The sequence below is a fragment of the Perca fluviatilis genome, chromosome 14, assembly GCF_010015445.1.
Source record: "Perca fluviatilis chromosome 14, GENO_Pfluv_1.0, whole genome shotgun sequence".
NCBI classification, from domain to species: domain Eukaryota; kingdom Metazoa; phylum Chordata; class Actinopteri; order Perciformes; family Percidae; genus Perca; species Perca fluviatilis.
In genome coordinates this window covers 11,910,129-11,936,555 of record NC_053125.1, presented here as the reverse complement: position 1 = coordinate 11,936,555, position 26,427 = coordinate 11,910,129, and the positions used below count along the sequence as shown (strand labels likewise).

Here is a 26,427-nt window from a genome sequence, read left to right as displayed (position 1 = left end):
TGTGTGTGTGTGTGTGTGTGTGTGTGTGTGTGTGTGTGTGTGTGTGTGTGTGTGTTTTAAAGACATCACACCAGACATATTTAAAAATACTAGTTGTGTGTTGCGGTCCAAATAAAATCTTTATCAACACTCATTATCTTAGCGAGTGTAAGGCTTTAGTGAATAAATTGTGTGTGTGTGTGTGTGTGTGTGTGTGTGTGTGTTGTGGTGTGTGTTTGTGTGTGTGTGTGTGTGTGTGTGTGTGTGTGTGTGTTAAAGACATCACACCAGACATATTTAAAAATACCAGTTGTGTGTTGCGGGGTTGGCTCATTTGGTAGAGCAGGCGCACATCTATAGAGGTTTACTCCTCGACGCAGTGGCCGCGGATTCGACTCCGACCTGTGGCCTTTTGCTACATGCCATTCCCCTTCTCTCTCCCCTTTCATGTCTTCATCTGTCCTGTGGAATTAAAGGCATAAAATGCCCCAAAAAAATAATCTTTATGAAAAAAATAAATAAATACCAGTTGTGCCCATTTTAATTTGGCAGGAGTTTTTAAGAAACGTGCCTGAGAGTGTGTGCGCGTGTCTCTCCACAAGGGGGACTCGTGCTTGTGCTGTGCTCAGGTGTATAAATGATGTTGGTAAATGACGTCAACGGAGACCCAATGCAAGGTGCAACAATGGCCAAAACAAAGTTGAATAACGACGGTCATCCTCGCTGTCGTTGTATTTCGATGCCTTGTATTTGTCATCGACGTATCTCACACAAACCTAATACCACGCATATTGGGTTTGCGCTCACGAGCGTCTCCCTTCATTTGTGTAGCTGCAGCATGTGAAATTCTTGGTTGGCTCTCCTGCGCTGTCGGTGACGCGCGCACACGTGCACATACGCACACTCGTAGCAGAGCATCATAGAAGGAGAAGCAGCGGCAGCGAAAAGCGGTTTGGAGGGGAGGGCGACGGGCTTCGACTTTGGATGCTTAGTCACATCTTGCCTTGCCCTGAGAGGCGAGGGATGGAGCGGGTAGAAGAGAAACACTGAGCGGGTCAGCGGGAGAAGAAGATACGGAAGAAAGCAGGGGCTGCCGCTAAATCTGGAGTAGATGATGCTTATTTGCCGCAGGCCCCGCCATCGTGAAATTGGATACCGACTTGCGGCGGATGGGGTGACCGAGCTTGCTGCTCCGCCGGGGAGGTCCCTGCCTTCGGACGTTACCGGGGTGGGAGCTGCCTGTGCCCGGTTCTAAGGAAGGAAGGATTGGCAAGCGGGAAAATGCAGACGGAGGAGGAGACGGCCACCGCAGAAGAGCCCATTTTGGACGAAGGGTCAGGACGAGACCAGGTAAGGAAGGACATTATTTTTTGACTCCCTTTACGAGTATACAAGGTTGTTTATGCGTTGATAGAAAGAGTTCAGTTAGCGTGAAGTTGCGCATATCGTCCTTTTGCCCCTACAAGAACCTGCCTCTATATGTCATTGCTGGTCGTTCCCAAACAACCCGTGACTTCTACATCATGTATGCCATTCTGTAGACTATGTCGACTGACTCCTGGTCTTTCATTGACAAAAAAAATGCCTGTTGTTAATCCTTTGTACAAGAGCAAGGACACGGGACAGGACCTTGGCTTTAATATGAAAGGAGATGAGGCTGTGTTTTGGGTAAACAGAGAGGGGAGGGAACCCTAAAGCCCTGTCTACAAAAGAGAGCCACAGATGTGATACGTCTCTCAACGCTTTGGTGTGTTTCTCATGGGAGAGATGGTTGTCTTTTTCAGTATAATAGTGTATGTTCATTTACCAGCTGACACCACAGAAATACACTAGAGGGTGACATCACAGTTTAGCCACACACCCACCTTTCAGCCAAAATTACGCTGACACAACGTGAATGCTGAGAACACAGTATAACACTTCCGGACAGGAAGTTTGTTTATTTTCAACAAACAATGTTTTACAGGGATTTACTAGTTATAATAATAGGATATACCCACTTAGCAGTGTGTTTTTTTTATGTGGCAAACTCCTTGATAATATAGGCTACCCATCTCCTTAGCAGATATGACTGTCCTTCTACACATCTCCCCAACAGTACATCTGCTATACCTCCTCAGAAGTCCTTCTCTGTTTCCTGAACCAATATAATGAAAGACTTTACACAGTGAAAGTGCATCTTGTTTCCCCACCCCATCCGCCACACTCGCACACGTCTTTACCTCTTATCCTAAGCAATTCACAACTTCCTCTATCTGGGGCGGAACCAGATGTTTCTGCAGCTATTTGCACTATTTTTCAAGATGTTTTTGATAATACAATGTCTATAAAAACATGATAGCTGCCAAGGAAAAGAATCATCATGAAGGGCATACATCTTATTATGTATCTAATTGTTCTCCAACTGTCTTCATCATTCTGAAACCAACACACAAATGTTGAGAATGGCTCATTTTTTATTCATGCCATCTAAAGAGAGGCTAAACTTGATGTTACTATTCTTAAGTTGCATAACATAGGTAGGGTAGGACCTTGGCGTAAACGGCATTACTAATCTTGAAACCTATTTGTTATACTATGCTGGAGTAGAGTTCACAGAATGAATGTTTAGTTGACAAATCTGCTATTTTGCTAATTTGATTCCATCCCATAATAATCTGATACATTTAGGAAAGCCGTACATCCTTTGAATGCCCTAGTTCTTGTGGTTGTAAAAATTTAATTTTTTTTTTAAATGAATTCCAAGACTGTTTAGGAACCCCAGTATGCAGAGATATTCAAAACCACCATTTCAGAATAGGTGCAAATAACACACTTCTATTAAATTTGGGAAAACTGCTTGGTTTTTGCCCCATACTGCATGGGATTATCATGATGTGGGCATATCTGTAAAGGTCCTCTACTACCGCTCTTGGGAAGCAGCGTCATTTATTCCAACACATCATCTGTATAGTGAAAAATAGAGTAGAGCTTTGCATGACAAAACAGTACTTGAGTCAGTTGCCAGGAAAAAATAACCATGGATTACTATTCTCACCACCATTTCCATTTACGCCACTTAACATGATAATAGTCCATACCCCCTAGAGAAAGAGAAGAGTTGTGTGTTCATGTGGTGTAATGGTATATAAGGACCGGGCTATACCGCTAATGAGGAAGTGAGCAGTATCTATACAGGTGTAATTTACCCCGTTAGTTTGACGATGCAAGTACCAGTGGCGATGGGTTGGTGTCATACTAGGTACCTGTAGGCTAGAGACTTGATCACACCTTAACATCTGCTAAATGTGAGCTTTAACTTTTCATTGTTTTTTTATTTTCAATGAATTTCTTGTCTATGGAATGTCAGAAAATGGTGAACAATGCCCATCACAATTTTATTAAACTCACTGAAAGTGTTGAGGGGAGTTTTATGTTTTTGCCCGACTACCTTTTTTTTTTTTTTTATAACATATGCAACTGGTTTAAAACTGACAGAATTAAGCATTTGGCAATTGGCTAGTGTTTATTTAAAGACTTGGGCACATACTATGTAGAGTTCACTTTATTCCACCTCTCTCATCTGTCTTTTTATCCATGCCTGCAGTGCAGACAATGCAATGTAATGCAATGAATTCAGTCATCTGTTCTCTGCTTCCATTACTCTCTCTCATCTTGCCCTCTTGGTCTCCTTTTTAGATTTGCCTGCCGTGGAGTATCTCTCTCTCTCTCTCTCTCTCTCTCTCTCTCTCTCTCTCTCTCTCTCTCTCAAACATTTGCACACTCATGTCTTACTTAACTTTATTCACTCTCTGGCCCACATTGGTAGGCATGCACACTCACACAAGCATTATCACAAATAAAGTAGAGCCACTTGATAAATATTAATTAATTTAATTTATTCATACCTACCTCCATGCATGTATTTCCATTAGCAGAGAGGTCTGTTGCATCAGAGCAAATAATCCAAATTTGAATCTGTGTGAGCGAGACGTTATGCAAGTTTCAAAGATTAACCAAAACAAAATCAGAGTCAAGAAAAAAAACATCTGGTGATGGAAGAGGAAATAAATGTATCAAACCTTCATTCAGAAATTCATCACCAACTGTATAAAATAAGAACAAAATGCAATATGACAAATATATCTACAAACCAAATAATCCCTGCCACTCAGCAACACAAACATCTAAGAGTCCTATAACAGTGCCTCAACACACTGGACAAAAAATGCTTTTCGCAACAGTCATTGGCAGAAAAGAAGAAGCCAGTTTCTGATTGTGAAAACCTAATTGTCATTTTTACTGCTAATGGAGCATGTTTATCAAATTCAGTGTGGAGGCAGGCTGCATTAAAAAATTTTAACAGTGCATAACAGCCTGGCTGCCATCATGAAGAAGGCCAACAATGTGTAGAACAGCCATTAGGGTTACTAATAAATAATTTGTGTTTCATGAGATAAATAACAATACAGGAGGAGAAGGCGATACGAGACATAGAACATTACGGAACAGACGTGTTATGTAAATCACTGGTTTCCTAAGGAGAATATGTTCAAATGATATTCAAAGCCAAAACACTTAAAGGTGCTGTAGGTAGGATTGTGAAGATCCAGGACTTAGCCAAAGAATGTGAACATCGACAACTTCTCAGTCCCTCCCCCCTTTCTGCTGAAGACCAAACTCTCCTAAGCCCCCACAAGGGAGAATGAATGCATGTGCATGAGCAGTGATTGACATGTAGTTAGACCCCTCCCTGGCCCTGATTGGAGCATCTGAACAGGGAGCGGTGGATTTTTGCACATCGCACTACAGGCTGGAGGTGGTGCCAGAGGAGCCAGATTTTTTTTTAAATTGCCTGCTTTATGTAGTTTTACTCCAACATAGGGTCAGTTTCAGCAAATATGACAGAAAGTTAGTTTTATAAGGCTTACCTATTGCATCTTTAATCAAAATACAAAGTAAAGCAAAATGTCTCTTTAAATAAGTCATTCCAAATACACAATGCTTTACAGGTGTTTTAAATTAATTGTTTATTACCTTAAATTTAAACTTATTTTCCTAATGGATACTAACCTAAAAGTAACATTAAGATCAGTATCAAGATGAGATTTGGTTTATTTTCCCCTATTTTTTAAATTGAACTCCTAATTCTATCTCTTAATTGCTCTTGACTCTCACTGTTATGGCTGTTTTTGTCATGAGATGTAAATGAGATGCAAAAATGTACCTACCAGTGTGACTTTCTTTTGCCATATTATTTGGTAAAACAATGACTTTTCACACAGACGGACAGTAGAGTAATGGATTATGCTGCAGGAGTTGTTTGAGAGTTTTTTTGTGGATGTTTTGGTCCTTTATTCCACTTGTCACCATTGGCATATATAGCAATGTAACTGGCATGAATTCAAGCTGACATGTAGGCTTACTGCTGCTTTCAATGATATATGTCACGGCATAACCACAATTCTTGGAAAACTCAATATTATCGTTACGTGTCTAGGCTTCCAAAGTCTGGCTGTCCATGGATTTTAGTGCTTCGGCACTCATAACTCGGTAAGGCTGGGTACCGAATTCACAACATGGCATCATGACTTTGCGTAAATATATACGGCACTTTCATAAAGCCAAATGGCGTGTTATTTTACGCCATTTTCAGCTATCCACGTGTATGATACACGCTGGAAACAGCTGATGTAAACAGACCCACCACGTGGCCTCGCCACGTTGCGCGTTATTGCGAGAACGCGACGTACTACACGCTGGAAACAGCTGATGTAAACAGACCCACCACGTGGCCTCGCCACGTTGCGCGTTATCGCGAGAACGCGACGTACTATCGCGAGAACAACGTCACGTGCCTGGCAAGAAAAAAAAAATGGTTGAGTTTAGGAAAAGAACACAGGGAAAGGCTTTAGTAACAAAACAGTGACAAAAACACAGAAAATAACGACTAAAACACGCTTACGACAACAACAAATGGTTGGGTTTAGGAAAGAAACATTGGGTAAGGCTTATTAAAAACAAAAAACGGCCGAAAAATCGCCACACGCGAACCCGGCTCTCCCAGGTGAAAGTCCTGTGTTTTACCCATCCGCCACCCTAACCTACCTCCTTACCCAATCCCCCGTTCCTTTATACCACTCGCTACGGCGGAAATGGACTCGCAATATAGGCCAATGGCGGCCGATTTGCATTGATATACACACAAAAATGCGATTATGCGTCTTCATAACACGCAAAAACGGAATACAAATTGGCGTGTCATACATACGCCAATTCATGAGATCAGTCTGGAATTCAATACTTTTTAGGTACCGACCGAATTGCCTCTATTTAAGTATCGAGTATCGAAAAATTCAATACCCAATTTCAATACCTAAGGAGTAAATCTCATCAGCGTCAGTGAGCCAATCCGCATGCAGCATGCTGCTACCAAGATCTTATGATGTTTGTGATTGGCTGTCTAACGTTACACGTCGCAGAGGCAGACAGGAAAAACACCACGTTACGCACAGAGACGGGGCTCACGTAGTAGGAGCTGAAAAATAAATAAAAAGATTTTTGTTGTAATTTCTTTTTAAGATAAAATTGGTATCAAAAAAAGTATAGGAACCGGTATCGAAGTCACGGTATTGGTATCAGTACCGGTATCGAACCTTTTTGAATGATACCCAGCCCTATTAGTCGGTGCTCCGTTGACAGTTCATTTGTAGACATTTAAGATGCGGACAAAACGTTAACACAACTTGATGGGGAAAAAAGAAATGAAAATCTTCCTCACAAGATTCAGAAACGCGTGTCTCTTTCAAAACCGCCTGTCCCCCTCAGTCTTCTTTACTTCCGCTTTGTAAGCTCTGACACAGGTAAGCCTTACCCACGTCAGCCTGGCAGTAGGCCAAACAGCCAATCGGAAAAAGATTGCGCCTTGACATTTATATCATTTATAAATGAATGCAATATCTTACCTGTTGATAATTGGTGTTGGTGGACAATTAGTCTTAATTGAACACTCTCTAAAACTAATTATTTGTAAGAGGAATAATGTTTTTAGCATAGTGACCATATAATAACACATGCATACACTTATATTTCCTAACACACCAAGTGCTAATGATTTATTTGTTGTTGCAGCATAGGTAATGAACATAATAAACATGACTTACTAAATGAAGCCCTCCAATCATGTTGAAATGACAGATCAATTTTAACAGTGTACTGCAGTCATCAACAGCACATTTTCCTGTCCTCACTTAATTTGCCACCCACATGCTGGGATTGCTAATTATAGCTGCTCCAGTCATACCTAACCAGCTGAATCAGTATGGGCAGAGACCGAGGGAGAGAGAGGAATGCACGTTTTCTACTAGACACCTTACTTCTGTACAGACAAAGCATCTCTGCACTGTGCACCATGTTGAATTTCCAATGTAATTTTGTTTATTATAAAGTGTTTATGTATAGGTAGGTAAGATAGGAGGGATTAAAGTTTCACGTTGTACTGTAGATAAAATGCAGCCCTAGCTACTTCTACTATTGAGGCATATGTTGACCCTTAGTCGAGTGAAACAGTGAATAAGAGAATCAAATTTGACCTGAACATAAACACAGTAACTAAGTACAGTATGTGGCAGAATTGCTCCGTTGCAGCACCATATTACAGCAAATGCTACAAGACCAGATTATAGAACAATGATTGAATTTGGAGACATTAACGTGCCGAAGCAAATCCTATTAATAAAAAAGCTCTGTCAGTCGCAGTTTCAGTAGCGGCAGGAAATAACCACAGCATGGCCAGGATCTTCAGAATCCAAGCAATGCTCTAAAAATGTCTCTTTGAAAACAAAGGTGTGTGATGTGTGTCCAAAAAAAACAAAACCTGTGGTCCATGCCAGCTTTGTGGGCTCTTCTTCAGATGGTTGTCTCTAGTGAGTGTTGTTGCTAAGGAATATATATATATATATATATATATATATATATATATATATATATATATATATATATATATATATATATATATATATATATATATATATATATGACAATAAGTCAAAGTACAAGCATTCTTTAGCCCAGCAAAATCTTGTCAGTTGAATCCTGTGTTTTATGCAAATGCAGTTTTAGTTTTAGTCATTAATGAAACATTAATGAAGAATGTGTCATGTAAGTACCACCCTGTATCAACCCTCTCCAAAAGAGTTTGCAATAAGGGCGGTGAAAGCTTTAAGTATGACAAAAATGAAAGCTGACACCCTCCAGGCTAGGCTATATAGATTTCTTTTCATTATGATTTCAAGGAGAGTGAGCTTTGCCTTTTGATCTGTTGCGGTCTCGGCTCAACAGAGGCAGCTGAAACAGAAAGAGAGCATAAAAAGACAGCCAATAAGCTGCAGAGTTTTGCACCAGGAGGTGTTGTGTTTACTAGAAGCTACTTATTCGGCTCAAAGTGCATCTCCATTGGTCACTAGTTGTGGTCACACCTTTAAAGAGGCGTTGTGATCAGATCAAAGCTAGACTGGCACACACTATTCCAGATGCTGAGCTTGATGTAGACACGAGGGAGTCCATAGCCAGGAGCTGACACTAGCAGGGTAACCTGAACACGAGATGGTTTCTAATAATGAACTACCACAAATCTCAGTTGCGGCCCCCTGTTGATGCTTCAAAACTCAGTAGGGCTGAACGATTAATCGTTTTCAAATCGAGATTTGAAAGAATGCGATTAACGGTTCGTGAAGACCGTGATTAATCGAATGTGCGATATTTAGTTGGATGTTAGGTTTAACATTTTTTATTCCTATTTTTACTGTTATTTTTCATAAGATAAATGCTGAAATATTGTTACATATCACAGATTGTTAACAGAAATGTCCTATTTTCAGTGGATTTTTCATTTATTTTTTTTATTCCTTTATTATCATGATCATAGAAGGTGCAAAATGTAGATGCTGCTATTAAACTGAAGCATATCAGAGGAGAGTAACAATATTTTTTTAATTGGAATAGTTTTTTGTTATAACTTTAGCTTTTGTGATAAATATTCTGTTTGTCTGTTCAATGTTCCATGCTTATTAAAAGAAAAACACTTATTTCTGGCAATTCATATCCATGTTCTCATCCTTGCATAAGAATATAGAGCAGTTTTGATGGTGTCTCATGTTATAATGCTCCATGACATGTTGCACAGTGAATATTTAACTCATTCCCCCCCCTCCAAGTCGTCAATTGTCAAGACATTCGTTACTTTCTCACACATCTTGTACTAATTGATAATACTGATCTCATTAAGCGGACTATTGGCCATGACATGACCAAGCCACAGTAAATACAGTTTCTTTGTTAATCCCTTCATGGGAATTCTGTGCTTTCGTTTTCAGTTACATTCATTCACTCGGAGCGGGCTGCCAATTCAGTTTTTAGGGCACAGCAACCCCTGGACTTATGTAAAAATGATTCCAGTGAGTACCACTCAGTGACGTATAGAGACTATACAGTAGACAAAATCTGGGAAAAAGAGAGCACTGGTATCGGCAGATACTGACTTGAGGTATCAGGATGACAAAAAGTTGGATCAGCGCATTCCCTAAGAAATAATAATAATGACATGATCAAAAGAAGGTTTTGGTGGGAGCTTTTCTTATTTCTGAGTTGCTTCTGCTCCATTATTGAGATTCAGTCTCTTGAGCAAAAAAGATCAGTCTGCTGTTTACTATACTATTTTATTATGCTGTATGTGTGCATTGTTACTGGATGTGGAACTTGACCTTCTACAGTATTAGCTACTAGGCAATAAACCAAATAGCCCGTTAAGCCTGGTTCAGACGGCAGGATAATTAGGCCGATTTTAGCCCCGATTCACCCCTCCCGACAATCTTAAGGATGCTCCGATTATCGTAAAATAATCTCTATCATCTAGCAAAGTCCTATGTTCGTAAACTTCCAGCATCATTTAGAGTTGAGGTTGGGCGTGTATGTGGTAGCGTGTGGTATCTCTGTAGGCCCACTAGTTTATGAGCATCTCCAGGCTCCATCCCTCAGTGACGGAACATTTTAGTCTGGTCTTTACCTGTTGGAGAGTAAACTGCTTGTGTTGACAAATTGGCGTAAGTGCATGCAGAAATCATTTGACTCCTGTTAGGGCTGATTTCCTCTCCTTTCCCCAGCTACAGAGTCTTGATGAAAATGTCAGCCAAGACCCATGCAGGTTTTTTTATTGCTAGAATAACCTCTTTTTTTGGCAACATTTATTTGCACAAGGTAAGAGGAAAAGGACAGGAGAGAATTGGAGCCAGCAAGACAAAATGGGACAGACAGAGCGGGAGGGCAGGAGAGGAATGAGCCGGATGGATTTTGGCAGTGGAGTTCCCTGGAGAAAGGTGCAGTCCGTCACTGCTGCTCTCTCTCTCTCTCTCTCTCTCTCTCTCTCTTTTTTTTTTTTTTTTTTTTTTTTTTTTTTTTTTTTTCTCTCTCTCTCTCTCTCTCTCTCTCTCTCTCTCTCTCATTTTGCTTCCTTTCATGCATTCATGAAAAGTTCATGACCGTTACTCTGTCTCTCTCACGCTCCTCATCCCATCTTTCCCTCTCTTTCTACACTACACTTTTAGCCCAATCAATCCACTTAGAGACAGACTTTCAGAGAGGATGTAACCGAGGAGACGTGGGGGTGAGGACGAAAGGGAAGGGGAGACTGAGGTTGGGATTGGAGAGTAAATGCTTTGGAGGTGGGAGGGAAGATTCAGGGAAGGAGAAATAAGATTACGAAAGGAAAGGATGGAGGATGTGGTGAGAAAAGGCAAACCGAAAGCAAAAAAAAAAAAAAATCTAATTTTTGGATATGTGCAGTTGGCTGTTTTGCTCTTGCAGAGAGATGCTGGACTGGTGGCGTGTAGGTGCCCTTCACGCTGCCTTTCACTACTTGCCCATAAAGGAACAGTAGTAAAAAAAAAAAGAGAGAGGCAGTGTGTGTCGCAGCCAGCCAAATATGCAAGTGGAAAGCAAATTGGGGCTGCATTGAAGGAGTAAGAGATAAAGAGGGGGGGCGGTGATGTGCTGACAGGACAGGCAGACTTGGCTAAACGAGGAGAGGACACTGGTGTCATCCCATTTTTTTTGTCATCAGCTTTGTTGCAAGTGTACACACGAATAAATACGAATAAACACAAAACAGTACAGGTGTATGTTAACTCCCTCTCTTTTCCTGTTTCTATGATATACACTTTTTTGTACACACAAGCCCTCTATCCATCCCTTCCTTATTCACACACACAAATTGAAGCAGCAGTGTTACGCTGCTGATGTTGGAGCGGAGTTAGCAAGAGAACAGTCTAGAAGTATCGTTCTCATCTAAATTATTCACGTACTCTCCGCTGGCTGTATTACAATGCTGAGAAGGTGCATGATGGTGTGTGCGTGGATAGAGCGAGATGACGAAAGAGAAGAGGGGCACGTTACACCATCTATGTCTGCGCTTCTAATGCATATGTGTATGTTTGAGTGCACTGTAATATGATGTCTTCTTCACAGTGCAAGGGAGGCTGGGCTGTGTCAAAGTGTGCACTTAGAGAGAGGCAAAGGCTGTGTCTGTGTAGCACTTATCCTATGATGGGTAAGGGCTGGTTTAATGCACTCCTTTGTTCAAGACCTCAGCTTACACACTTGCACTGAAATACAACACTGTTTACAAAAACAGGATGATTATGATTATCAAAAACTCACTGGGGGTTACCAGGTATACAACATCTGTCGCTTCCTTAACAAACATTTTCTATTACCACCATATCTGCAATCATTTTCACCTGTCAGACATGATTAAATATTAACATTGTGAGGCATACTGTATTATTTATTATAATCTTGACTGTCAACATGAGAATGTAGAAATTTGTCAAATCTAGCTCAGACTGGTTTCACCACATTTGTGACCAAGTTTAGTATTAAAATAGCTACATGTTACACATCTCTTATAGCCTTAGGATAGGATAGAATTAGCTCAGGACCAACTGTTAAATATATTTAATCATGGCATTAAGAGCTTAAAACAGAACTCTAATGGGAAGGAACATTTAAAGTCATAATATAAACCTGTACCCAAGTAACCTAACAAGTATCATTCAAATGAGGCAAACTAGTTAGCGCTCAAAAGATTGTTCTGGTGATTTAGTGTTGCACTTCCATAATGTTGGGGGCACAGAATGAACATCTATAAAGGTCTACAGCCATGCTAGCGACTCAGTGGGGCTGTACTTAGACACAGTTATACTTCGAGCTAAATGTTAACATCCACATGCTAATATGCTCACAATGACAATTAGGGCGATATGCTTTTGCCCCGATTTGATTCTTTCACGATACATGGGTTTGATTCGATTTGTGTTGCGATTTTCATTTATTGCGATTCTAGAAGTATTGTGAGTATGTCTACCATCTTAGCTTAGGGCATGGGTCTTCAATGTTTTTGAGGCCAAGGACCCCTTAGCTAAAAGAGAAACCGAGCAGGGACCCCCTACTACATATATTGTATAAAAAAAAAAAAAAAATGTTGCAAAGTAAACTGGGCCAGATGGATGAATATGGATGGATATTTATATATTATTTAAACATCACGTTTTAATTTTAAACATACATGTGGAAGGCACAGTGTATACTTAAGCTTAACTGTATCTGTGGATGGCTACCTAATGGCTACCTTACTTAGTAAGAGTATCATCAGTGTTGTGTAAATTAAATGTTTTTTTGTTTTTGTTTGGCTGATTCATCTTTGCTAATAATATGTTGTATTTATGTTAATGTATATTTTCAGACATATTTACATTAAAAAAAATAATAATATTAATTTGGCGGCCCCCCCTGCAGTAACTATGAGGACCCCTGAGGGGTTACGGACCCCTTGTTGAAGATCTCAGGTTTAGGGTGTTAGCATGCTAACATTTGTTAATAGCAAAGACTGTATATAAAGATGGACAACGCGTCTCAACTTCCTCCCACTGTACAAAAGTGAAGACAAAATATCCCGGCTATGGGAACTTCTGCCATCCTGTAATTTTAAAACCAGAGTCTGCACAGTAGTGATCGGGCGGTGGAGCCGCGGTATCGAAGCCCCGCCCATACACCCACCTGATCATGATAATGCGTACTTAGATTTTTGTCCATGTCCCCTCCGCCAACTTGGAGGGGGCAGGAATTATGGCCTATACTGCAGCCAGCCACCAGTGGGCGATGGAGATGTTTTGGCTTCACTGCATCTGCATCAGCCGCTGGTTAATGAGCATAACCATACAAAGTACTAAGCCTAGTAGTGCTAAGTAAGCAGTGCTGAGGATGATGGGAATGCCATTAGTTTTGCAGGTATTTGGTCCTAAACCAAAGCATGGATATTTTGACCTATTGAGGGGGGGGATCACCAAAGTCATTAGGATTCATCCTGTAAGGCATGTGATTGTCTGTAACAAATGTCATGGCAATTCATCCAATATGTGATGAGACATTTCACTAAAACCCAAAGGCTTGAGGAAAAGTGACCATGAATGTCAGTGCCAAATGTTATGGGAATCCATCCCGCGGTTGCTGAGATAAATAGCAGATTCATTGACAAAATGACATTTGGTGGCGTGTCCCTTTTTTGTTTTTTAACAGGTTTCTAATCTTTTAAAATGTCTCATTGGTTGCATGTTTCTTAATGGCCTCCTCTGTGCGGGCAGTAGCATCTTAACATGTATTCTCTCCTCTCCCTTTGGCTCCACAGCAACGGCCAGTCCAACAGTCTCTGGGCTCCTCCCTGTGTCGGGAGTCCCATTGGAAGTGCCTCCTCCTGACCCTCCTCATGTACGGCTGCTTTGCCACGCTCGCCTGGTGCGCTCTCTGTCGCGTATCCGTTCTCAGCTCTTCCATACCTCACGGTGCTGACGGCGATGCCACCTCGGCGGCCTACTATAATGACATCCTGCACCTGGAGAGTCCGTGCTCTAGCGGCTACGTCTACATCCCGCTGGCCTTCCTGGCAATGCTGTATGTGGTTTATTTGGTGGAGTGTTGGCACTGCTTCTCCAAGACGGCAATGCTGGCTCATGCTGAATTCCAGGTCTGTGTGAAAAACAGTATTAGCATTGAATTTAGCATTGAGCAAGAGGGTCTAATAGCTTGAAAAAAGCCGACACCTAACAGACTGTGGAGTCTACTGCTGCAATTGGAGTCTAGGAATAGCTGTATGACCTTGGCTAAACAGCAGGATCTGTTTACTCATTGAAATCTGTTCATTATGATAGTGTCAGCAAAAGGCTTTTAAATAAAAAGGGTTCAGAAAATAAAATCTTCAGTGATGTTATTTATTTATTAATTTATTTTTGGGGAATTTTCAGCCTTTATTTTTATAGGACAGCAGAAGACATGAAAGGGGAGAGAGAGTGGGGAATGACATGTAGCAAAGGGCCGCAGGTCGGAGTCGAACCTGGGCCCGCTGTGTCGAGGAGTAACCCTCTATATATGGGCGCCCACTCCACCAACTGAGCTATCTGGGTGCCCCAGTGATGTTATAAATGTCTGCACAGGAGAAGTACTAGATAAGTTTCATGCAGTTTAGTAAGAAGTATTAACATTTCATGAGGAGAGAACACTGTTGTACTCTTAATTTCCTTCTTTCCTAAAATAACACTTATCCTCTCATATGGAAATGAGCTGACCTGGAGGCATCAGTCTATCTTTTGTCTATTCTGGTATGCTCTGTCAATTATCAGGATTATCATTCCATGAGCACATTGCTCCAAAAGCACAGTGGCAACTGTTCATCTTACCTAATGAATGTAGAACTGCCAAAAACTAAATAGTTTTTACATTAGTCCAGACTGCCAGGGGCACATATCCTATGATTAAGACAGCCGTAAATAGAGATAAAAATAAAACAAAATCAAAACACCATAAACAAACCTTGGCAGGGCCGGACTTGCACCAGATTGCACAGACTTAACTATGCTGTTTGCACATAATAGGAACTTAATTGTTTGTTATTGCTTGTACCGCCAAGAACTGCTCAGGCAATGTTGCATCTTTATATTTTAGACCGTTGACCCTCATTTTAACAGGTTTGTAAGGAAATCTTTACAAAAAAGTTTTTCAAATAATATAAGTCAGGTGTAGAAACTGACATTTAAATGTGACATTGATTAAATGATTTCATTATTCCTTCATTCTTGGACACAGGAAGTGTATGAGCGTGTGCAGAGACTTCAGCAGGCCACACCCTGCATTTGGTGGAAGGCCATCAGCTATCACTACGTGAGGAGGACCCGACAGGTGACAAGATACCGCAACGGAGATGCATATACCACCACACAGGTGAGGGGAGCTCTTCTTAACATCCGTACTAACACTTTCTCTCACATTCACTCGTTATTTTGTTCATAGCTGCACTGTAAGACGTATTTATTATTTATTTATTTAGTTATTTTAAACTTTTAAATTAACTTTAAACTTTTAAAGAGCTCATATTATGCTTTTGGGCTTTTCCCCTTTCCTTTATTGTGTCATATATCTTTTTTGTGCATGTAATAGGTTTTCAAAGTAAAAAAGCCCAAAGTCCACCCCAAAGGGACTTACCATCTCCAACAGAAAACACAAACTGCTCCAAATAGCTCTGTTGTAGTCCAGCCTTTACTTCAGAGACAAACGCGAGTCATTTTGTGTCACTTTGTAACACACGTTATAATGCTCGCCTAGCTGCTAGTGTGGCACACCCTCAAACCAAGCTAGTTAGAGTGGAGGCCCGAAGATACTAGCTACTGCGCATGTGTGACTCCCAACAAAGATGGAATATAAGTGAGATGCCTCACTCGGTAGCTAAAACGGAGAGCTCAACACACAGGGTGAAAAGAGGAGCCACAGCAAATATTGCGGGGCTGTGTGCAAGTTAGAAAAATATCATTCTCTTTAGTAACCATGCTATTGATGATGAAACATACTATATGAAATGTCTTCCGAATAAGTTGATTCTTCCTTTCTCAAACATCCTATCTGTTCTCTTTCTTCCTCTCCCCTCTCCCCTCCATCACACTCTTTCCCTCCGTCCATGCCCTGCTCCTTCCTCTCTGCAGGTCTACCATGAGCGGGTGAACACTCATGCTTCCAGTTCAGAGTTTGACTACGCCCGCTATGGTGTCAAAGACGTGTCGAAGGAGCTGCTGGACCTGCAACTGCACCCTGCTGTTCGCCTCCGTTTCACCAAGTGTTTCAGGTTCGACATCCACCACTAACCACAACTGGCCAAAAGTCACATGCTGGGGAAGATTATTATTTTGGATGGTTATCGAGTTATTAACTAACATTTGTGCTCTTTAGCTTCTCCAGTGCACGTGCTGAAGCTGCCTACCTCACCCAGGTAATATATAATATAAGAAAATAACCTATTTAATATAGGTAATTCTGTTATAGCAGTGCCATCATTTGAATGTTTTATATGTGAAAAATAAGGACCAATGCCCAGCCAAGTTTCCAGAGCACAGGGTATTATCTTCCAATTGATTGTTTTTGTTATGGGCAACTAAGGGGGCAAAAAAATAAGCTTTTCTAGTCACTGCACATATGCAGTTATTAATGAAAAGGATGGCAGGTTTACCACTCCAATTTCTTTGTCATTTTTGAAACAGTCAGTCTTTCGTTTGAGGTAGAGATGGAGGAATACAGGTTTCTTATTTCTAGCCACTAAGCATTGATTTTACTGTCTGAAACGACAACTGTTGCTGGCAGATTGAGCTGTAGCTAGCTAGCTAATAAAAAAAAACGTCAGCCCCATGAGTTTCTTGAAAACGCTGTCTCCAGCTGGCTTTTCAATGTTTACAGCCAACTTATTTTTTTTATGAGAACTCCTTAAAGGACCAGTGTGTAGGATTTAGTGGCATCTAGCAGTGAGGTTACACATTGCAACCAACTGAATACCCCCTCCCTTTCCAAGTCTGGCCTTTAGGTAACATTTCTGCCAATAGATGCCCCTAAATCCTACCCACTGCTCCTTTAAATATACTTGATGGCAGGCAAAAAGTTATGCTCCTCACCAGTTGATGATCCATTGTTCTCGCTGTCCAGGTCCAGCCTCCACACTGTGGGGTAATAAAACACAATGGATGTACTAATTGGGAATGGCACTTTCTTAACATGTACTGTAACCCCACACACTTACGTAGTTAGTTAAAGATATGCTTCTTGGCTTTGGAAGTAATGCTCTGTCAATTGTTTTTCGGTTCTAATACTTACATATTCCCTTTCCGTTGTTCCAAGCGAGCGCGCTTCTTCGGAGAGAACGAGGGGCTTGACGACTACATGGAGGCCAGAGAGGGGATGCACCTGAAGAACGTAGATTTCCGTGAACACATCCTGGCGTTCCCAGATCCTGCCCACCAGCCCTGGTTTTCTCGGCACAGGGTCTTCTGGCTGGCTTCTGCTTTCCTCCTGTCATGGCCGCTGCGGGTTGTGTCCGAATATCGCACAGCGTACGTACACTACCATGTGGAGAAGCTGTTTGGGGAGGACGAGGACGGCGGCGGAGGAGGAGGTGGCGGAGGAGGACGAGGGGACGGGGTTGAAGGAGGGACAGAGAATGGAATCCACCCTGGGATTGGTCTAAATGGGAGTTACAGAGCCATCTCTCGCGTCAACACGGTGGACATGACCGAATTGGAGTGGCACATCCGCTGTAACCAACAGATGGTCCCGAGCTACTCCGAAGCCCTCCTTATGGACTTGGACATGAGCGTGGGGACTAACCCTACCGCGTCTACGCCCATCTCTGGGGCTACGAGCTCCACCCCCAGCCAGGGCACTAACCCTCCTCCTCTAGCTCTGCCTGTTGTCTTTAACTCGGCTTACCTCCTCCAGAGCTGCCCCCGATGCCGGAGGACCACGTCCAGTTCCAGTCTTCCCTCCAGGCTAAGGGCCCCCATGGGAACCACAGCCCTCCTGAACGCTACCGTGGCGGGGATCAGGGCAGTGGGGCAGGGGGGTGGGGGTATAGGAGGAAGGCTGGTGCTCAGTCGGAGCGGATTCTCTCTGGGGAGACTGGGAGGAGTGCGCCAGAACAGCCTTTTTCATTCGAGAAGCATGGGAGGAGGGCTGGGAGGAAGTAGGGAAGATGGAGGAGGAAGCGGAGGTGGGGGAGGAGGAGGGGGAGGTAGCGGAGGAGGAGGTGGAGGGTTCCTAGGGTTAGGTTCAAGACAGGACAACGAGGAGACCAGAGGAGTGCTAGAAGGAGAAGGGGAGGAGGAAGAGGAGGAAGAGGAGCAGCAGCAGCAGCAGCAGGAGGAGGTGACGAGGAGGGAACAGGGAAGAGGAGGCAGAGAGAGGGACGAAGAAGCAGAGCAAGACAGTTTAGGGTTAGGCGAGGTGAGGGAGGGCGACGGGGGAGGGAGGGAACGTCCTCCGTCCTACCAGGACGCATTCTTCTTCCCCGTCCTCATCATACACGGAGAGGAGAGCTGCCACGCTGGAGACGACATGTGACGGTCAAAAGAGTAAACGCTCCGCAAGCGAGAACGTCGGGGCAGAGGCCGAGGGAGATGAAAGAAGACGCCAAACACACAGAACAGGTTGGATCAGAGAGGAAGTGGATGAGTCCAAATAGATAGAATAGGCCTGAACGATGATATACCAACCACAGAAAAGAAGAGAGGATTCAGTCAGAACAAAGCATAAGAGGTAAGAACAGTTTTGTGACCGACAGAATTACCAAGTAAAGAGGGGGATGATGGAGTCAAAAGGGAAAAGAGAATGTGCTGTAAGAGGAGAGGAGTGCATACCGTAAAAAGCCAGGAAACCCACTGGTTCAGAAGGAGATGAGGGCCGATAGGGAGTACAGCAGCAAAATAATATGGAGTCTGAAAATATGACACTTGTAGACCTTGCTACACAGAGCTCGCAAGAGAGAGGGGGACCAATCCAATACTTAGGAGGAACAGAAAGACTGAAAACATGGGAATGACTATTTCCAGATATATCTATGCAAGAACAGGAGTGGGAGGAGTGTCAAGTGTAAAGATAGCAGATTGGAGCGCAGCGGAGAGACTCCAAACCAGCTGAGTGGGGTTTTTTTCTCAAAAGAAACAGAAGTGGAGGATTTTGCAGAAGAGTATTTTGAAGGCTTGATGCTTTGGTTTTGCTAAAATCTAAAATGCCTAGTGGAGGACTAAAAGATATGGCTCATTAAAAAAGATGAAATGCAGGAAGAGGAACTCCTAAATATTTCAGACAAGGGAAGAAACCAATGAGATCACAAAGAATTACAAGATGCGATGTAGAGAGGTAGAGGGGGAGAAATAATGACACGCTTTTGGCAATGTGGAAAAATGGCAAGGGAGGAGAGTGTAAGTGTCAGAGCACAGCATAGAAACAATAGACAAAGGGAAGAAGTAGAATACAAAACTCATCATGACAGACCAGATTACCCTAAATCCTGTTTTCCACTTGACAGATAATTCATGTAGGTTCCTTTTTAAAAGAAATCAAAACAGAGTTATCAAAAAGATCAACTCAAGAGGAGGAGGGGGAAAAAAAGAAGATACAGGATTTTATCACAGAGACAAAATACCATCTGAACAGCAATCATGACCTTAAATCTAATCAGGGAATCAAATTCAAATTTTCTAACCGGTCCCAATAACAAATGACGTCTTTCTCAGGTCTTTTAAAATTGACTATACACACACTTAAGGATTGGGCATCGAGAACCGGTTCCAACTTGGAATCGTTTCAAAAATTGAGATTCCATTGGATGGTTTTTTTATTGGAATCGTTTGCTAAATTTGGTTTCGAATACGATCATCGGTAAAAAAAATGAACCCACCCTTTTTTTCTTTTACTTCCAGGCGCTTGGTTGTGTTGCAGCCATGGAGCACAGTAAGCGCCGCTCTAAAGTGTGGCTTTGTTATACATTGAAAAAAACAGGTAAATCACTGTTGAATCAAAATGAAATGTTCCTCTTATCGGTGATATAAGCATGAGAACCGGAATCGAAAGGGAGAATCGGCATTGGGATCAGAATTGTTAGAATTAAAACGACGCCCAACCCTATACACACTTCATCTGGCCATCAACCGTTAACAGTATAATAAACATTGATTTCCTCCCTCCTCTTCATGCTGTCTTACTACTCCCTTCACATTAGCGTACGCACCACTCTATCCATTACTGATATGGAGCTGATAGAAAATAACTCCATAAAGGAGCGATTGCTTCCTCTACCTCTCCTCTTTTCTCATGCTCCTCTCGCCAATTTGTCACCTCTTCTGTTCTCCTTCCTCCACCCTCACCCCTCCGTGCACTGAAGTTACAGGTGCAGAGGTGTAATTCGGAGCAACACATCTATTGCTTTTTAAAAACACGACTAGTTAGTAGGCCTGTAACAATTATTACATAATTGTCTAGTTGTCGATCTTTTTACTTAATCGCGCATTCTTTGTTTAACCGTAATTAATTGCTAACATTAGCTAAGGTCTTACGGGCTAAGCCTGTTGATGGTAATTGTTGATTTTGTTTAGATATGCCAAATTGTAATTATATAACTAATTATTGCTCGGGCTGTTGAGCTAAAGCAATGTTAGTTGTTGGCACTTGATCCTCCCTATGTATATACAGGTTCATAGCAACAAAAATGACAAGGGGGAATACAGTTAGAAAAACTGTTTTATGATAATAAAGAGGCATAGTTTACTTCCTAGGCTGTGTACTTTGTCTGGGTCACATAGCAGTGTCCCCCCATCCTAAATAAATATATTAAAATTTGACTGAGAGACACTTGTATTGTTAATCGCAGTTATTTCTGAGACAATTAATTGTACGGCAAAATTTGGAATTGTTATTGCTCTACTAGTTAGGTGCAACATCTTTTGCAATTAGCACGTGTTATAAGTGACGTGAGAGGCTGTTGTACCAAAATAGATTCACTGCACCCATCATTAACTTCTCCGTCCTCTATTGCTCTGCCATCTTCTCTCTTCCGCTCCTCCCTTTCCTCTTTTTTTTTTTTAAAGTGGTGGTTATGTGATGCGCCTCTCTCTGCTCAGATCACATTTCATCTCCGCTCACTCCGCATATCACATCGCTTCTAGGCGCAGGTTTCTCCTCAAAGATCAGATTTTATGAACCAGATATTACCTACTCATTTTTTTTATGACCTCTCGCTATGTCTGTATATTGTCAAAGAAACAGAATGAGCAAATAATGTGGGTGCTTTGATCAGTGGATTTACCCAATGCGTAGAGGAGCAAAAGATAGACAAATCGGACCTTTAAAGACATTGAAAGGTTGCTAACACAGTAACATGTTTAGCTATTTTCCACCAGTTATGCCTGTGTAGTTGTGCTCTAGTTTTAAACGTTTGTACCCAAAGATAGGCTGGCGCAATATAAAGGGAAAAAAATTACAATAACCAGTAAACCTTCCTCAAATATGAATATACTATATATCTCATTACTCTATGTCTTCAGGCATGAAAAATCACCTCTTTATCTCATTTATGTCCATAATATTGGACTGCATGGGAAGTAAAACTTGAGCTGTCAAGCTCAGCTGGCATTCTCCTGATAAAAATAAAGAATACATCAGACTTTTGCTTTACAATATTAAAATAAAAGCAACAAAATGATCACAATGATCAATAACGCCCAGCCCTGTGGTAGACCAAGTCTGGCCACATTGTGCCATACTGCTACCTCCTCTTGAAGAATCACCTGCAAATAAGTACCAGTGCTCTCTGAAACATCGCCTCACTATAAAATGTGTAAAAGGTAGCTGGCATAGAGATGCATGTAACTTAATAACAGCTATTGTGCAGGAGCTACTAATTTAGACATTTTAGACACACGTTGGCAAGGGCACAGACAAGAATCCATAAGGATTCATAGGACTCTCTGTCCTACTTTGTGAGTTGGTATGTTTTTGTGGAGGATCAGTCCAGGGAGAGACAACACAACCATCAGTGCATATATTTTACAAAGCACACAAACCCTGCTACAGTAGCAAGAAGCAGTTTTGAGTAGTTAGCCGAATACTTTCTTAACCTTTCCTGCATAGTGAGAACGGTCACTTCAGCCACTTCAGTGATGTTGGAAGGGTCTCCCTCGTTCTCTATCTGCTTATTTCGGACACAATACTGAGAAGCACACTTAAATAATGAAGTTAGAGAGAAATCTAAACCAAGAGGAGTTTCCTGAAAATAGAGCAAAAATTATACTTGAAACACTTCATAAATGATAGAGATAATAATGGACATGGTAATCAGCGTGCACTCAAATACGGATACTGTAACTCCAAACATCCAACCTGGATTCAGCAGAGGCAGCAGGGAACGTTCTTTCAATGAAACTTTCTGAAGGGACAAAGTAGAGCACGAGTGCTGACCTGGTTTGGTGTACAGGACACACACGCACACACTCTGACACACATTCACACACGCCGATTCTGGCTCGCGGATCTTCTGTAGCTTTGGGGGACATCAAGCTGAAGTGGGCACAAGGAAATGAATGGACGGAAATAATTAACGGAAGAAAAGTGACGGAGAAAATGAACAGCAACATGGACAGGTGTTTCTGTGGGAACTGGACAAATGACAAAGAAGAAGAAAATGTGAGATTAAAAGACAATTCTTTTTTACAGCTATTTATCATCTCAGTCTCTTGACTTGTGGATAAAATTGTCTCCATTCATGTCCCTTCATGAGAAAAAGAAGCACTGACCACACTTCTGCGTTAATTTGATTGAGTTGCTTTCCCAAATTTTCAATCGCTCACTTTGTTATTTCTATGTATTTTTTTGTTCATATCGCCAGTCAGCCACTTAAATTTGAAATCACATGTAGTGAGCTCTAATTTAAAATGTAAATGCTTTGTCACCAAAAGTGACAAACCAAGGAAACACAATTCAGTCTGTAATTTGCTACTTTTATATCATCTGCATACTTGAGTAGCCATTATTTCAGGTTGTTATTATTATTATTATTATTATTTTTATTATTATTATTATTATTTCAAATGCCTTTGTAAGCTTCAGAAATTTCTCATGTCTTAGCTGCTATTGTTTTTTTGTATTTTTTTGTATTTTCTTTTTGTAAAACAGACAACGCTCTTGGCTTCCCAATGAGCTTTTATTGGCGAGCCTCTGGTTCTAATTTGCGTAGGGTGCTTGGACCCAGTTCTACTTGCTTGCAAGTATAGTTTATTTTATTTATTTTTTATTTTAAATAGACAAGTGTATTTCACTCATATGTGTTGGTACTGGATATTTATACTGTGTTTTATTATCTCAGAGTGTGTCAAAAGCGTGTCCTCAGCCGCTTCAGGTGTGCCAAGAGAACTTTGTGCCCATGATGTCTTACACACACACACAAACACACACTCACTTACTCATGCGTGCTTGCATGTTTAGCCACAGCGGTAAAGCAGCCATTATAAACAGCTTCTTTTAGACTAGAGTGACATTCATCCAATACCCATAATAGCCTAACACATGCAGATTTTTAACATGACCATGCACACACAAACTAAAAGCATGGAACTGTCCTGCTATGTTGCCTTCGTGTCCGACGTTGCCAACCTTTTTGCTCAGGATTTCAGTTTTTGCTGCATTCCTGCTTCAACACGAGCTGTCTTTGACACAAACATCCGTCATGCCAAAGCAAGAAGCATCACAGAGAAAATGCCTGAGCTTACACACACATTCACGTAGACAATTAGCAGCTGGTACAGGTGGTCTACACAATGTGCAATAGTACAATTTGTGCTGGTGGACTGCTCCAGCACCAAACATTTACACGGGGTGACAAAAGGGTGGGTTTACTCAGGAGCAGAAATAACAGATGCCTGTCAAGTGACCTTTATCGGCAAAATGCACAGGTGCGGCTCATGTAAATCCACCCAGAATGTGTCTTTTACATTGTGGTATGTTTGGCTAAACCCCGCAGGCTGTGTTTTTGCCCACTAGGTGGCAGCAATGCCTTATATATTGTGACAACACAGATGTGATGTACTGTATTCAGAGGGTAAACAAACAGTGAATTGAACAGGGTAGAAAACAGCTGCTGTCCTGCTCTCCGTGGGTTCCACATCTGCACACACCCCAGTCAGTTATCTCAGACAAGGTACGTTGTCTTCAGCAGCTGATGAAGAGCCCCTGCTACGACATCACTGATAGAGGTCTGGGCAGAGGTGCAACAAACCCAAAAGTTACAACCTGTGGAAAGCAGTGCAGTTGTGTATGTTATTGTGCATTTATCTTCATTGATCTTATGATTTTCCTTTACCTGTAACTGAATGTGTTGCCAAGCAATATTGCCCACATCCCTGCTTTGTGGCTGGACTTATAGATGTTGCTAAGCAGCTTTCTGAACTTATAACCACAACCAATGGGTGCTTCAGTCATTGAAATGACAGCACTGTTAGATTAAGGCAATTTTGTGACCGAGCCTCCATTTCCACTGCGTAACTCATTATCTGGCTGTGTTGCTCTATATGACACAAACTACAAACTGATAGAAAGGAACAGGGTTTGGTCTGTAATGAACATGCTCTATCTTGAAAAGACCACTCTAAAATACACATCTGTTTACTTGTGCCCACATCCAGTTTGATTGTTCTGCTCTCATTTTCCACTCTTTTTTTTTTTTTTTTTATCAACATCATCACGTGACGATCTTATGAAATGCTCTAGCTATTATGACCGATGTATTGTTGTCAATACTGTTACTGTTTCTCTTGTGATCATGGGAGGAGTGGAGTAGTCATAACAAGTTTGTCAAACACTGTAAAAAAAGAAGAAAAAAAACATGTTTAGAATTGGTTTGACTTGAAATCACATGAATTCCAGCTGCATTTTTTTTTTTTTTTGATTTCCAGAAGTACTTGGGTTAGTCTAATGTGGATACTACAAACTATCAGGTAACAAATAGAAACGTGTGATCCAGTGACTGTTTCACACAGTTATTCTAATTTATACATAAGTCAAAGAAATTGACCAAAAACAGAATCCAGGGTATTCTTTTGACCTCAGACACTTTAATATGAATTTGTGTGCATTAACAAGTCTCCCTCAGAACTATAAACAGCAGCTAATATTACTGTCTGTTATTATCCACAGACATGTTAAATGCTGCTCTTTTAATAATGCATAGTAGCAGTTTCCCATTGTGCAAAAACTGTATTGTAGCTATACTGAGCCTTGTATGATACACTTACCACCGCCCTTTGTTTTTGCACTGAAATAATGAGCAGCTGTGTGTTGCCGCGTATCCTTGATGCAACATGACATGATGACTGTATGTAAAAACTCACAACATTCTATATGACTGTAATGTGTCAGAAAGAACTCTTAAGTTTAGGGCAATACATTAGCGTCAGTATAATAAGCCTACTGATATTCAGTGTCTGGGTCAAGGCTTATTTTATGATCCGGGTCAGAGTCGCTGTTGATTTAAAAAAAAAATAATATATATATATATATATATATATAAAAATAAAGAACAAAAAAATTGTGGAGATGAGATCAAGTAACGCCTTTGCTTAAATATGTGCTGTGTCGCCTGATTGTTAGAGTATCACCATTGGACAGTAAAGCTATAAAAAGCTATATCCATGTTAAAACCTCGCGTCCACAAAGTGTGACTTGGCTTGTCAACGCAGCGGGAGCCCTGGCTCTCTCAGTTCCAGAGATGATCACGTCACATTGACATTTCAGGATACTCGTTTTCTTTCCTGCTAAATATTTAATGCTGCTGGATTACCTGTGAGCTGTCAAACACATGGAACTGTTACCACAATGTAGTTGTTATGTACATGCAGCCTATGGGGACAATAATGTCACATACAATGCATTATTGTCTCTTACACAGCGATGTGTAAAGCCAGGAATGGGCTTTCTGTTCAAGCACCGTCGAGCAAAATGTCCTCAGTATTTAAGCTAATTAATATGTAACTGATAATGAGATTGTCAATATCACACCAGATTATAGCTGTTGTCACTGGCCTGTTTAAGATAATGTAATTATTTCATTTGAGTGGATAATGACAGTGAAGGTAAAGGAGCTGGTGGCAATAACACTGTTAACTGATGCGGTCCTGGCGATGATGATGACGATTCATTATCATGGAAGATACAAATAAAGTCAATCTGCTTGGTATACCAAGGTTTGGTCTTGTGGGATTTTCTTTTTCAACCCAATGATGTCTTCACAATTTTAAAGATATTATTGGGCAAAAATATATTGTTTTGTTTGTCTGACCTCTCCAGCTCTTTTGGTTTACCATTTGTGATATATTTGTTGCTTGCTGAAGCAGTTTATGTTAGCTTATATTTTTTTAGACAACCAGGATATGTATGAAAGAGCTTGATTACACAACTAACGTGCTATTTAATCAAGATTTAAGATGTTTAGTGTCACTGGTTATACAAGTACAAATGTGTGAAATACTTATGCTTGGAGGCTCCATTTAAGAAAAACAGCAAGTA

The 26,427-nt window shown here is 41.2% G+C and overlaps 1 protein-coding gene across 2 annotated transcripts; it reads left to right on the top strand.

Moving 5' to 3' along the window:
* The first annotated feature begins 782 nt into the window (after positions 1-782).
* On the top strand, positions 783-26,105 carry LOC120573414 (transmembrane protein 151B). 2 transcript variants are annotated; one of them, XM_039823132.1, is made up of 7 exons: positions 783-1,329; positions 10,213-10,331; positions 13,697-14,032; positions 15,148-15,282; positions 16,038-16,177; positions 16,282-16,321; positions 17,218-26,105. In XM_039823132.1, the coding sequence occupies exons 2-7, from the start codon at positions 10,257-10,259 to the stop codon at positions 18,433-18,435; spliced, it is 1,944 nt and encodes a 647-aa protein (XP_039679066.1). In that variant the 5' UTR covers positions 783-1,329; positions 10,213-10,256; the 3' UTR covers positions 18,436-26,105. The 2 variants fall into 2 exon arrangements, with proteins under 2 accessions (XP_039679066.1, XP_039679067.1); XM_039823133.1 differs by lacking the exon at positions 10,213-10,331 and having other exon boundaries at positions 785-1,329.
* The last annotated feature ends 322 nt before the right edge of the window (positions 26,106-26,427 follow it).